General features: G+C 33.5%; 2 protein-coding genes across 3 annotated transcripts; both read right to left on the bottom strand.

The window, feature by feature from the left end:
- Window positions 1-656: 656 nt before the first annotated feature.
- On the bottom strand, window positions 657-4,184 carry LOC128988104 (uncharacterized). 2 transcript variants are annotated; one of them, XM_054409311.1, is made up of 4 exons: window positions 4,107-4,184; window positions 3,336-3,484; window positions 2,047-2,231; window positions 657-966 (listed from the first exon to the last, which is right to left on the bottom strand). In XM_054409311.1, coding segments are annotated over exons 1-4 (606 nt in total). In that variant the 5' UTR covers window positions 4,109-4,184; the 3' UTR covers window positions 657-696. The 2 variants fall into 2 exon arrangements, with proteins under 2 accessions (XP_054265286.1, XP_054265287.1); XM_054409312.1 differs by lacking the exon at window positions 4,107-4,184 and adding an exon at window positions 3,816-3,850.
- A 73-nt stretch (window positions 4,185-4,257) lies between these two features.
- Window positions 4,258-7,785, bottom strand: LOC128987872 (uncharacterized). Its single transcript, XM_054408936.1, has 6 exons — window positions 7,725-7,785; window positions 7,138-7,306; window positions 6,393-6,511; window positions 5,748-5,815; window positions 5,218-5,295; window positions 4,258-4,486 (listed from the first exon to the last, which is right to left on the bottom strand). Exons 1-6 carry the CDS (start codon window positions 7,727-7,729, stop codon window positions 4,338-4,340), a joined length of 588 nt encoding a protein of 195 aa, XP_054264911.1. The 5' UTR covers window positions 7,730-7,785; the 3' UTR covers window positions 4,258-4,337.
- Window positions 7,786-13,831: the final 6,046 nt, after the last annotated feature.

Raw genomic sequence — 13,831 nt, 5'->3', positions numbered from 1 at the left:
AGGTAGATTTAAAGCAAGGGGAAATCAGCTGATTGTTTTCCCTCCATAGAGTTTAGGAAACAATTACTTTTTCGTCATACTGCATCAAAAACAGTTGGTTTTAATAAATGCGCTGCGGATCTAAAAGTAGCTTGTTTACTCCCTAGGGAGTAAAAAAGCCTTTTTAGTCCCTAGGGAGTAAATGTAAGCTGTTGTAAGTGAGCTCAGTAATTAACTTCGATTGTTAGCAATCGCATGTATCGAAAGAAAATATCGATGGAATTAATCGGTTGCAACTATTGTTGCATTCTTGTTCAATAGTTTGATATTATAACACATTTGTAATAGACGAAATGATTGAATTACCAAACAGCTGCTTGTTTGTATTAGAAAAAAATTGAAAACAAGTTAAGAGTCTTTTTTAGAGGTTATCTCTACATGAAAAGTATTTTCGTTTTGCAGCTTGGTTTGTTGAATAATGATGCAATATGATGAAAAATATAGTACATCATACGGGCAAAATGTTAAATATCAACCCTCGCTCATTTCCCCCCTCAGTAAAACTTGAACTCGTGTCGGAAAGAGTCACTTTACGCCCTAGTGATGAAATATATTATCTTTGCTACTGTTTGTACTAGTAATAAAAAAGAACACATTCCAAAAATAACAAAATTTCAAATTAAACACATTAATTTATAACACAATTATTTAAACTCTTCACGAGGTATAGAAGGCCCCATAGCTATTTCTGCTGTAACCATTATTGCTCTGAGGATTATGATGGGAACTGATCCCTAGTTTGACTGCAGAAGGGCTCCTCTTCTCCAGTAGTCCGCCGTACCGCAGGGGATGGGTGGGGTCGACACAACGAGGGAACTTGGAACTCCCGGGACTGGCGGAGAGTACGTCCACCGACCTGGAGGAGGACAGGTCCCAGGAGGAAGTGGCAGGCATACCCAGCTTGGAGACATTGTATGGAACCAGAGTCTGAAAAAAATATTGTTTAATGCAGGCAGTAGTAGTCTTTTGAATCAAGGATAAAAAAATAAATAAAATGTGTCTCAGTGTTACCTATAAGGCCTAGCGTTAGTTATACTTATAAACTTAGGTTCATAAGCTACAAATCAAATAACTCAAAGTATTTTAAACTGATCATGGAAATAGAAAGAAAATCTTTTGAATATCTATCTAATATATAAAATTCTCGTGTCACAGTGTTTGTCTGCAAACTCCTCCGGAACGACTTCACCGATCGTTATGAAATTTGGTGTGTAAATTCTGTAGGTATGCGAATAGGAAGTAAACTATTTCCCGTTTCGAAATTCTTAAAAGGGCTCCGCCCCAGTGGCTCTGGAGTTTCCCATGTTAACCTTATGGGAAATGGAATTAATGAATCTTAACAGCTGTTTCAATTAAACAAGTTGGTTCTGTTCTATGATGTTCAATGGCATTAAAGTTACAAGGATTACCAACAGGGTGCAGCACTATTATTTCTTTTACATTTATGACAACAGCTAATTTGCAACCAAAAGGTGAGTGAGCGTAGCGAACGAACTTCAACCTGGAGGCGAGTGAGCGTAGCGAACGAGCTAACCTAAAGGCAAGTGAGCGCAGCGAACGAGCTCCAACCTAAAGGTGAGTGAGCGTAGCGAACGAGCTCCAACCCAAAGGTGAGTGAGCGTAGCGAACGAACTTCAACCAGGACGTGATTGAGCGATGCGAACGAGATCATCTTGAAAATTAAACGTAACGGTACTTTCTTTCCATCGGTCTGTCTTAGGGGAAACCTATAACTTAGGCGATACGAAGTTCGCGGGGTCAGCTAGTAATAATATAATAACTGAACTACGTGTGGAATTCGAACATTTTAGTACAACATGGCTAACGCCTTCAATAATTATTCATACGGCTCTTGCATTTCTGGCTTGAAGTTGCCGCACAAAATCTACAGGCGTTCATAAAAGTAACGCAAACAATCACACTTAACTGTTTACTAAGATTTCACAACAAATTCACTAAGTGAGCACGTTCACATTAACAATGTAAACACTTACAACTAGTCCTTACCGGGTCGTGTCTTTTGTTCTTCATCAGCCGCCAGGTTGGCAGACCCACAGTCTCTGGCTGGCGGATGACATCCCCCTTGTCCGGGAACACCTCGGGCCCGTGGGTGTAGACGGCGCTCAGACCAAGGTCCAGGGAGTGCTGGGGACACAGGGGTCCTCGGAGACGATGGTTCCAGCGGACACTGGCTGAGAATAAACACAGGGTGTGAGGTAACACAGGTCAAAGAGTGGTTGAGTGGTGATTTATAAATCGTTCATTGTTGGCGATGGTCAAGATTAGAAATACTGTAAGGTTTCAAATTGTTGGGATTGTAAATAGTATCCCGTCCTAAAGTTCATAAAACAAGAGTACACAATCAAAGTGAAAGATGGAAATCAATAACAGAAAAAATACTTGTATAGTATAATAAGTCAATGATAGTATTCACACACAAAAATAAAAATCCTGAAAAGAAACAATAGTTTAGCTAACTATGGGAACACAATGCACACGACAGCATAAAATTGTGGCAGATGGTGTTTCGCTTGAAAACTTAGTTAATTCCTAAAATGATGGATTTATTAATATCGGTACTCATTTTAAGTACAGTATATTGCAGTAATATAATAATACAACAATCTGTGGATATTAAAAACATCAAAGCTAATATTTTTATTGCGCTATTCTATCTGTTTGCACTCAATCCTTTCAATAATTCTATATTTTTTTTACTTTTTACTTAGAATACAGTATAACTGGTAAAAACTATACCAACTTGATGAAACTAACATGATGAAACTATACCCACCAGATTAAAATTCACGCAACTATAAGATAATATTTAGATTAATCTATCGAAAAAGTAGTATAATGCTAAGTAATATAAGTAATATAAGTATAGGTAATATAAGTAGTATAGAGTTCATGAACACTATAGAGTTATGAAAGTTGTAGGATTCTAATGTTGCAGAATACACGACTTTAGGAACGCCTTCAAACTTCAAACAGCCTACGTTCGCATTCTACGGCCTGCAATTGCCCTGCAAACTCTGCAGGCGCTTACAAAACGTGCAACTATAGCAATCAGCTGTTTCTGTAATGAGGACTTTAAATGAATCAAATCGAACATTATCACTACGAAGATCAATACACTGTATTCTGTGTCTATGACAAATAAATATTCTTGATTCTGACTGTTTGTTCAAATAACATTCTACTGCCTCTTGGGAATATGATTCATACAAAAACAATATTCGTTATAGTTTTGAATATTCAATAATGAATTCATACGGATTCTGTGCTCAGCTCACCAAGGGTGTGATTCATATTGAGACGACAATGAGCACACACTGTGTTCTGCCAGCCAGGGTAGCATCCCTTCCATTCCATAGGCCTCCAGAGCCGCTCTTCATACTGGATAGGGGGAAGCGGGAGAGGGTTCCTCCGGGATAGAGCCATCCTGGAATTGGATCTAGATTTTTTTTGGGTTTACGAATAAAAACAATTTAATTTCGTAAGTAAGGTAGTATTTTTTCTCCTTATCTGTTACAGACGCTAATAGTTTTTCTTACCAACATTGTTTCAAAATATTCATGATTAAAAATAGCCTAAGATTTTTATTCTTAGTTAGGTTTAAAACTGTATTTTAACTAGGCCTACCGTATGAACTTAGAAGCGGGATTTCTCCGAAATAAAATTCAATTTTCCTCTTCTGAAAGGAATATGTTTTAGTCCCTAGCTTAGTGTGGATTTATAATTTTAGTTGAAGAAATATAAATGGCATTGGTTACCTACGGTTTTTGAATCAGTACTTTCAGGATATAAGTCTTGGACTCTTTTAAACATTAGCATTCAGTTAACAGGTTTGCGGCCTGCCTTATCTCCACTGTTGATGTTAAAAGATGTTTTAACCGAGAAACAATTTTAATATTTTCGTTTGGTCGTTCTGAAGGTTTACCTACTGGATTCTTATTATTTCAAATTTCAATTGTCTTTTTATCAAAGTAATTCGTAAAACTGATTTTGAAAATTGGCTAGATTACGCGATACTCTGAAATGGATGGAACTTGAAAGATACTTACATTTACAGTCTATCACACTTTTTGTTGATTTTTCTAGGTATATTAATAATTTAATGTTTGATGAATATTTTAAGTAAGTTATATTTTACCATGGTAACATTCCTTTCTGTCTTAAAGATTGTAGAAAGGTAAAAAAAAAACATGTAGCGTATTAAATATATAGATTATTTTTAATACAATGCTTTTTCAGGTTTTGATCTCAAAATTCGTCAAGGGCATTTCAAGGACGCTTCAAGGACATTTCTTCTGGCAGGTAGCGACACCATCGTTGATGTTACATTTGGTCAAAGCAGTCTTGGCTTCCTCAATTTCCTTCAGGACCTCTGGTTCGTCCCGCTTGGCCTTGGGACAGTAGATGGTCACGTGGGGGCCGAGGACTCCTGGGGAGGAAGATTATGTGTAAAGTTTTGTTGGTAGCCAAACAATCGGCTTCACTAGACAGGAAGGAAAACGGACGGGACATTGAAAGGAGAGGAAAATACGAGGACAAACTTTATTGACAAGCCTCTAGACGTGACATAGAAAGAAAATTGCAAGGAACAATAATTTATTTTGATAGGTTGGCGGTGCAGAAGAACAATCCCCGAAAGAACGCGCTTTGCATATACCCAGAAGTTTCTGGATCTAGTCCTATCTTGTCTAATGTAGCTTAAGCTTTAAACATTGGAAACTAATCATAAAATGTGTCTAAAACGACTACTTGTACATGCATGATGGCACTACGTACTATATTTTGTGTTCATACACTTTACTAAAAATATCTTAAGTTTCCTCAACCTACTATTAGACATTCTAATCTTTTGAAATAATAATCCACATTTAAGTTACTGTACCATATATTTTCTACTTAGCTTCAATTGTTATTATCTAGATGAACGATTTTATATTGATTAAAATGATCAATAGCTAATGAGAAATTAATTAGTCAGTAAAACACCCAATTAAAAATCAAACATGACCATATTGATGACATTTATTCTGAATCATTGTATGATTTCGTAAGATTAGCTTAATCAATCCAAACCATTATTTAAAATTGTAATACCTTGACTCATGTGTAACACGATATACATACTTGAATTACACAATTGCTTCATAATTCATTACTTACCGTTAGCGCTACACACGTAGAGCGCAAGACAATATTTCTTGAAGTAAATTGCGTAAGCATTCATGTTTACTCCTTTGTCTAAAACATGTGAAAGGAAAAATATCACACTAAATAAATACATTTGTTCCTTATCCTTCACTATAATTGGAAAGAAAATGCACAGTGTAACATTCAACGAGAATATCATGTTTTTTATCAATTAAGAAGGGGACGCCACCTAGGTGCGTATTTTAACCAATTAAATATGAGTGAAGGATAATTGTGGAATTAAGCTTTGTTACTGACTAAGATCAGCTGTTTCATAAGCCAGGACCTTTAATTCAAAGCCTAATTTACAGTTGAGTCTAAGGCTCCATCAACAGATTGCACGGAAACATCCAAATTTAGGTTGAAGACTCCCTTGTTCTGAGCCTTTAATAGGCAAACAAATAATATTTACTGTAATAATCTTAACCAACTACATCAGTATGATAACAAATTAGTGCATTTGGATTTTATATTCTACAGTTCAAAACTCAGGACCTACTTACAATCCTTGATCAAAAACTCCTTTGTTGTAGAATTTAATTCGGTTTTAAAAATAACTTCGTCCACCTTTCTGAAACAAACACAAAGTCATGATTCAATTGTAAATCACAAAATACATTCTTTATATAGGTTATTGAGAACACGGGTGTTTTATACAAACATAAGCATTAAGGTGAATAGAGGGATTTTTCTGGTTGGAATTTCACTAAAATATTTCTTGAAACTTGTCAGGATTGTTCCCGATTTAAATATTATTATTAGATTTAACGAGTATTTAGATCTGCTGTTAAATGTACAAAAAAGTATGTTTTTTTCTTTTGGTAAAGTATTAATAGTATGGAATGAAATAATAAATTTGACAAATTTGATGAAAACATATCCATAAGAAAAAAAATTACAACATTTAACTTCTCCTCAATAAGAATTTAATGGGAATTTCCAATTTACAATTCTTTAGGATTTCCCTCCGTAAACCTTAAATATACAAAGGATTGCAGGAATGCTTCAATATACAAAGTTATTTAGCTTTTGTGTCCTACACGAATTATTTAGTATCCTAACATTGGGCATTTTTGTTTTTAATATTAAAAACTTGAAGTGAACAATTTAAAATTTCCAAACTTCCATAATACTCCTATAATACTTACTTGCATTGGTTGGTATATGTGTCTTTGTTCCCAAAGAGGCCGAATGAAGTTGAGATACAATCAAATTTGTCAACTTTGTACCCAGAGTACCAGCGGATTTCATAAAAATGGTTAAACAGCTTAAATAAAACAAGAGTCACTATTAGAACTAATATACTCACAAAAATAATAAATAAAAATATAGCACAATAAATATTGATCAAACAACAGAAAATAACTCTGCATAAACAATTTAAATTTACATTAGCAAAATATTTGCTATTTTGATAATAATAAATATCTTGAAGAGATAACACTCTAAATTATTTTTTTTCATCCCAACTGTGCAAAAATATAGTTCAGTCTATTCAAATATATAAAAATCTCACAAAAGAAAATATATTTAATTACATTATGCTTAGGGTTTACTTTATACGGTAGCGTAATTTTCTGATTTAAATTGGGCTTTTGAGCACTCAGAGAGTGGTTGAAATAAATCCAATTTCTGGATCCAAGTTTTCTATTGGTTTTTTAACAATGTTCAGTCTTACTAAAATACCTAAATGCATCAACAAGGATTAAAAAATATCGGTCTGTTCCGATAAAATTTGTAACATTACATTATTATAATACTATAGAGAAAATAATAAACTGTAAATTCTTATGAAATAAAATATTTTATATAAATCTTATAAAAAATAAATAACATATAAAATGCTTTATATATTTTTACCATTCCATTAAATACTTAACACATAAAACTTACAATTTGTAGACCACTCCATGCTTTAACAGGGTAATTTCCACCATTGATATCTTTAATGCATTGTATCACTTTAGGATCACAGGGTTTTGCTGGTGTAGATTCAGAAAGAACTACACTTAGACATAGGCAAGTGAATGTGAAACAAAATAACGTGAACTTCACCATCGTCCTAGAAAGGATTAACATAATCATAATTATAAACGTCAAAAAAATTAATTAGAGTTAAAAATGAGGGTTAAAAATATATTAATTATATAAATTGAAAATTAAATCAAATGTTGTAACGTTGAATAAGTGTTTTTGCTGTTTTACTCTATAAATTAATGGATATAATTTATTAACGCAAGCCGACCCAGGAAATATTTATTCAAGGTTCACAGTGCAATAGTATAGTAAAGTTTCTCTATTCTATAAAAAAATAAATAAATATGTGTTTGGAGAGAAAGTAAACCTTTTTCAAATAAAAATACGATAAACAAAGACATAAAAACAATTGATCATTAAAATAATAACTACTATTTTTAAAAGATACAATTTTATTAGAGTATGGTTCAAGAATATTGTTCATAGACATGTAAAAATCTTACCTCATATGGTTGATTTGTAAAAGATACTTTCACAAGGTTCAGTTTCTAAATTACCGTTGTCTAGTGAGTTTTGACAATTGGTAATTTCTGTTTAAGTAGCTGTTTCAGCTGATATGTGTAATCAGCTGTGAAATGACGTGCCAAACATCTTGTCATTATCTTAAGGCAAAAAGCCAACTTAACTTCTTTACGTGATACACATGTTCACGAAAAACCTATGTATTTCAAATAAGTATGCTATTTGGTAAAAACTTAGTCAACCTACTTTACCTTAGAAAAGAAGCCGAACTAATTGTAAAACTATTTTTTGACACAGTGGAAAATAATAAGCTATTTGATACATTGCTTAAGTGTTTTACCAATAGTAATTGAGTTTATTATATTTAGTTTAAAATAAATTATCCCTCCTTGTTCATGCTTATGGCATCATTTAAAAAAGCACGAAAACATCATCATGAGGTATTGGGATATTTTTAGAGATTTGTTAAACCACCATGTAAATGTTGGAAAATACTACATGTATCAATTTTATGTTTTTATGTGTCCTTTAAGATCAAAATTTTTTATACTTTTTTAAGTCCCACTTTAACGTCCTATGACGCTAGGCTCTTACGTTTGTTTTTTTCACATAACTACACAGAGGTGGCATTATCACTTAGATAAAACCCATTGGGGATTTCTGGCATTTGGACCCTAGACCTCAGGGACCAAAGTCCCACCATCTACCATTAGACCAGCTCAATCCTCAAAATATGTAGACTGAATGTTATCAGTAAAAATATAAGCGTATATAAATAGTATAATAGATCACCACTGTTAATAATTGGTTAAATAAAGTTTAGTATGTTAATCCTCCAACTAAAATTTCTTCAAAATTATTTCCTAGAATGTTAATTCTATGCAGTAGGCCTAAATAATGGAAATGTTCAAATTAACAATACTTATAAAACCTAAAAGTTCAAGTGCCGTAAACAGGCACGAAAGATTATATCTATGATTAAACTTAACTAAATAACTTAACTAATAAACTTAATAAACTGAACTTAAATTTAACTTGAAACTGTTCAAAACATGGAAGATTCACATGAACTTTATTATTATTATTCGTTTTCATGGTTTTTAATTTCTTCAAATTATTGAAAAATCAAAATAATCCCCTAATGAAAACGCATAAATAATTGTAGCCAAGGCTATTTACATTAAATATTCGTTCTTAATTTTACGAGTGTCTTTACCATTTTTAAATCTCATAATAAGTATTAATAAATCAAAATTTTCAACGAGCACTGGCTTTCTTTACAATAGCAAACCTGTATAATAAAGCTGTATATTTAGTTACATACGGATCAGCAAACTCAGCAAGTAGTAAGATACAGTATGAGGAATTCATGTCACCATATCAAGAGTTATTTATCATATATGATTAGAATTGAGGAACATTTCAAGCATGTTTAGAGGCCTATAAAACAGCGACGACAGGGGGTCAGAGAACGACTCATAAAGCACTACATGTGCTTGGCCTTCACGATTATTATTCATATTTACTTAATATTAGACTATTATTCTTCTTAGTGAGTAGGAATGAAATTTACTGATGATTCCTTTAATTCCATGAAATGTTTGCAAACTTTTGTAAAGTATGAACTTCAATGGGGATTGGTTGTTTATGTGTTATTGGGGATGTGTTTATGTTTTGAACACAAGGTTACATACGTACCCACAGTATGTTTCTAGAGTATAGTTCTGACCTCATGGGCTACGTTTATAGGTTTTTATTATTAATGAATTTACTTAAATTCACCAACTAAGTTTGTGAACGAATTTTTCGGTGACATCAAGGGTTTTACTTTTGCTTCTCAACAATACAAATGAGTTAGACCGTTTAAGACTCACCAAAGATAATATTTGCTTTTATTAAGAGAAAATTTAACAAATAACGAAATAATGTTGGAAGTTCGCTCTTGGTTCAAATAGGTTCTACAGTACAAAAATTAAATAGTATCTCAAAAGAAGAAAAAACTTATGAAGACTAAAAAAAAATTAAAAAATAATATTACATGCTTTAAGACATTAACGAGTAGGCCTACCATTGGCCATTAATAGTAATGCAAGTGCACAAATTCAATTACGAATAAACAACCGAAATCTGCCAGAAAATAAAAAATACCCTAAATATTCCCAGAAGAAACATAATTTACAAATATAAAATACCCATCAAATACAGCATCTAAAACTTTCGAAACAACTCAAAACTTCGAAAGTAGAAATTTTCTAACGAACGGGAAAAAAGCGAACGAAGGAATTTATGGTGTTGCTGAAAGAAGAGAACGAGAGATCTAATTGGGTACAACTTGGATCAGCTGGGCAAAGAAAAGGCGGGAATATGCGATGCAGACGGTAGTTTTGAAACATACAGCTGCTAAATGCCGCGTTCTATGAAGATGACCACTATTAGTGCGTTGTTGTAGGGTCATTACTGGGCACGGTACAGCACCGCCTGCCTTCTGCTGACGAGTTCTGGATGCTTCATTTTTACTGACTTGTTCAACACCCTATTGTCATTTTGCAATGCACAAACCATTGCGAAAAACTAGTTTTATATTTAGAGTAATCATTTTAAAATGAGATTTAGATAAAGAAAATATACGGTAGGAAACATTTTAACGCTATGATGAGAGAAGTGTAAGCGGAGATGAGATCTTGATTTTTCACTAAAACCTAATTGCCGTGTTTAGCTATGCTATTAAAACCCCCAAAATTAAGGACATCTAACCATCAAAATATCCGACTTGGTATTAACATCCCGGCAACATATTCAATCAAGCCTAACAACACTTTTGTACGCTTGAAAGCACAACAAAGATTTCCATTTGAAACGTTTTCATCTCTGAATAAACCACGGATTGAAATCTGAAATTTTTATTTATGGCACCCCTGGTTACAAAAATATACAGTTACATTTAAATTGAATCTCTTCCTTAGTTCTGCATGATGTAGTAACACACGTAAAGACCAATATTATTACGGTAATGGTACTTGAAGGTTCAAATTAACCTGAAAGTTGTCATCAGATTTTACTAGGCTATAAGACTTCCACCGCAGCTTTCAGTATATGATATGCCATGTAAATATTGTTTATAGTTATTGCTTCTTATGAAGTGTGACTGTGTTGTATGGACGACCAGGTATCAGGTTTCAGACATAGATATCCTGCATGTTATGAGATTTTCGGTCGGATCAAAAATAACCTTTGTGACTTTATTTTGGTTAAATTAAAAATATTAAAGGTTTACATATTTTTAGGACCTACACAGGTCCACGACGTAGGAAGTGGTGAAGGAAATAGTAAAGGCGAGCAGTGTGGAGTGTGGGAATGGATAAATGTATCTGCAATACTAAGACTGTTCTCAGAGTAAACTAATTATTTTCCCCGAGCAAAGCTCGGTCCCCAGGTACTATATTTAAACCCAAATAAAATTATTGTTCACAATCACTGAAGTGGTAACAAAATTATTATTTTAGTTTAATATGCTACTGAAAATCGATGTAAAATACTAAATATAATACCAAAGCTACCATAGATTTTATTTTCGAATCGGACTAAGCTGTGCAGTAATTGACAAGACATGTAACCTCGTAAAAATGACTCAAGCTTGGATAATAGTAATTACTTTAGTAATCAAATACATCCTCAATTGCGCCAAAGGAAGTTTTGACATCGGGTCCATTGTTTGGTAATACGACCAATCCAAACTCTCTCCGGCGGCTTTCTTTAGGTCATCGGTAATTAATTCTCGCTAAGTTTTTTGTCGGGACTTTGCAGAAGTAAATTTCACTACTGCAGGAAGAATTGCAATACCAACGATACGGCGTTTTTGTGCATCAAAGACATTTTGGAAAGTCACGTTGGAGTGGTCGTTTTCTCAAACCATGGTTTTGAAAATTTTTTCAATAACACAGTTTCTTTGTCTGTGTTATTAAATGTGTTATTTTGATAAAATTGTTCAAAAATCTTCCCTGGAATCACAGCAGGTTTTGAAAGTGATTTTGTTAAAACTTTTCCATCCATTACTTCATATTCTTCATAGATTGTTAAGAAATAAACCACCTTGAACTACTTTTTAACCATCTTACACAAAGATGGAATAAAATAGTTTATTCTTTGACTACACATTAAGTCAACCATATTATTATGTCTTGGTAAGTAACGAATTGTTACAATTCATCTATCACAAGTTTGTAAGCATTCAATAGAGTATTACTATAAGTTTTGCAACCAAGGATTTTTTTCGGTACAAACTTGATACTGTCCTCTTTTCCTTTTCGATGGTGTTAAAGGAATGAGAGAATAAAATGGTATATCTAGCATTTTAAATGTATACTGATGTTGAAGAAACTATCAAGAATTTTGGGATGCCGTTGCCAACTAATTCAAAATAAAAAAGTGAAATTCTTCTGTCATGTTTCTTGGTTAGCATAAAAGACTTTGGTAAACTGAGTTTCCATGACCACGATCCCACTTGAATAAAGATTTAAAACGAATTTCCCTACGGGTTTCAGGTTTCCCTTTCACTTTAATACTCGACCAGACAATTTTTAACACAATCATGAGACTTCTATCTAAGAAAAGTTTATTCTAGAACGTAACTCTTAAATCCACGACTGTGGCGGGTTGTCTTCAGAAGTTTATGCCAGGAGGATATCTGGATACAAGCCACCAGCAATTAGCATTGTACGCCCGGGGTGGCTTACACAAACACAAACACATACACATACACATACACACACACAGACACAGACAGTTATTTATGCACTGTGCTGCCACCTGTAGGCCGTCTACGCTACTGGTTTTCATTTCAATTCAACAGCCCAAGTATGTATTGTGTAGGTGTTTCTAACATGGAGAGAAGGAATTGTGAATGTTCACTGGGATACTGTTATTCTATTCAAAGTAGGGATTGGATTTGGATTTTCATGTGTATTGAAGTTTTTGACTTTGACTCAGCTGTGTTATTAGTAGTTTGTTAACGATGTTTTACAGTGTTGTTTAAATGTATTTTGAGTGAATTTACCATTACTGGTTTGACAAGATACAAGGTTATACGGCATTTCGGGATTTAGAACTTGGCCTCGTCTTTAGGTGAAAAGGTATAACAAGATCACTATACGAATACTAATCTTGTAAATAGTCGGGATAATACTTTAGAATTTAATCAAAGATAGCTTAAGGTATCAATCGTGGTTGTCTGTTTAATTGTTTCTCTCGATCAATTTATTGTATTTCCGTTTTCTTCCGTTTTTTTTCTTGCACTTCTTAAGTTTAAATGACCTACAATCGTTGTTTTGAGCTGTCGAGTTTCTAACTACTATTTAGTCTTCGTACTAATCTATTCGTTGTAGATCCATTCCCACCTTAAGACAAATAGATCCGTAATAGTGTGTTTTTATTTAATGTATCAGAACTCCATTGAATCGTTTACGTTTTTTTAGGAGAATGGTCCAACTAGTCTTATTACTCTGTAAAGTACACCGTTTGTTAAATAGCCTCATTGATTCATAGCCCAATGACACCTACCGTGTAAATTTAGAAATAACCAATTTTTGGATTGATCCAGCAACCTATTGAAGTTGATCATATTCATTTGATAAGTATATAAAGAGAGCTACAGATAATAATTAAGTTGCATTACAATTTGACTCGGTAAATCCTATATTTTAAAGTAACACACGAATTAAATTGAACCAAGTTGATATTTTTTCATCCCAAACCAGACTCCACTTTCACACCGCATATCTACCTTATCGAGTTACCTATATTTTTGAATCCAAAATTTAAACATTACACCTCAGTTTTATAGGTTAAGTATTTTTCAGTTGCACCAAGACTCCCCTGTAACGCTGCAATGGCTGCTATGCTAAACATGCCATGTCTCCAGGCGTCAGTCACTTTATACGACGGCTTGTTAGGGATGATAAACTTTCATGTCTGCTGATAAACTGTGGTAAATGCCTTATTACACATTGAATCCCTGTCATAATCCCCGCCTCTTTTACACCGAGAAATTTAGGCTAGCGTTGCGGTCATTTTAGTAACGACATTTAGCACG

This window comes from Macrosteles quadrilineatus, unplaced genomic scaffold (genome assembly GCF_028750875.1).
Source record: "Macrosteles quadrilineatus isolate MER2022 unplaced genomic scaffold, UCM_ALF_1.0 Scaffold_2__2_contigs__length_208266976, whole genome shotgun sequence".
Taxonomy (NCBI): domain Eukaryota; kingdom Metazoa; phylum Arthropoda; class Insecta; order Hemiptera; family Cicadellidae; genus Macrosteles; species Macrosteles quadrilineatus.
This window is presented reverse-complemented; position numbering and strand designations above follow the sequence as displayed.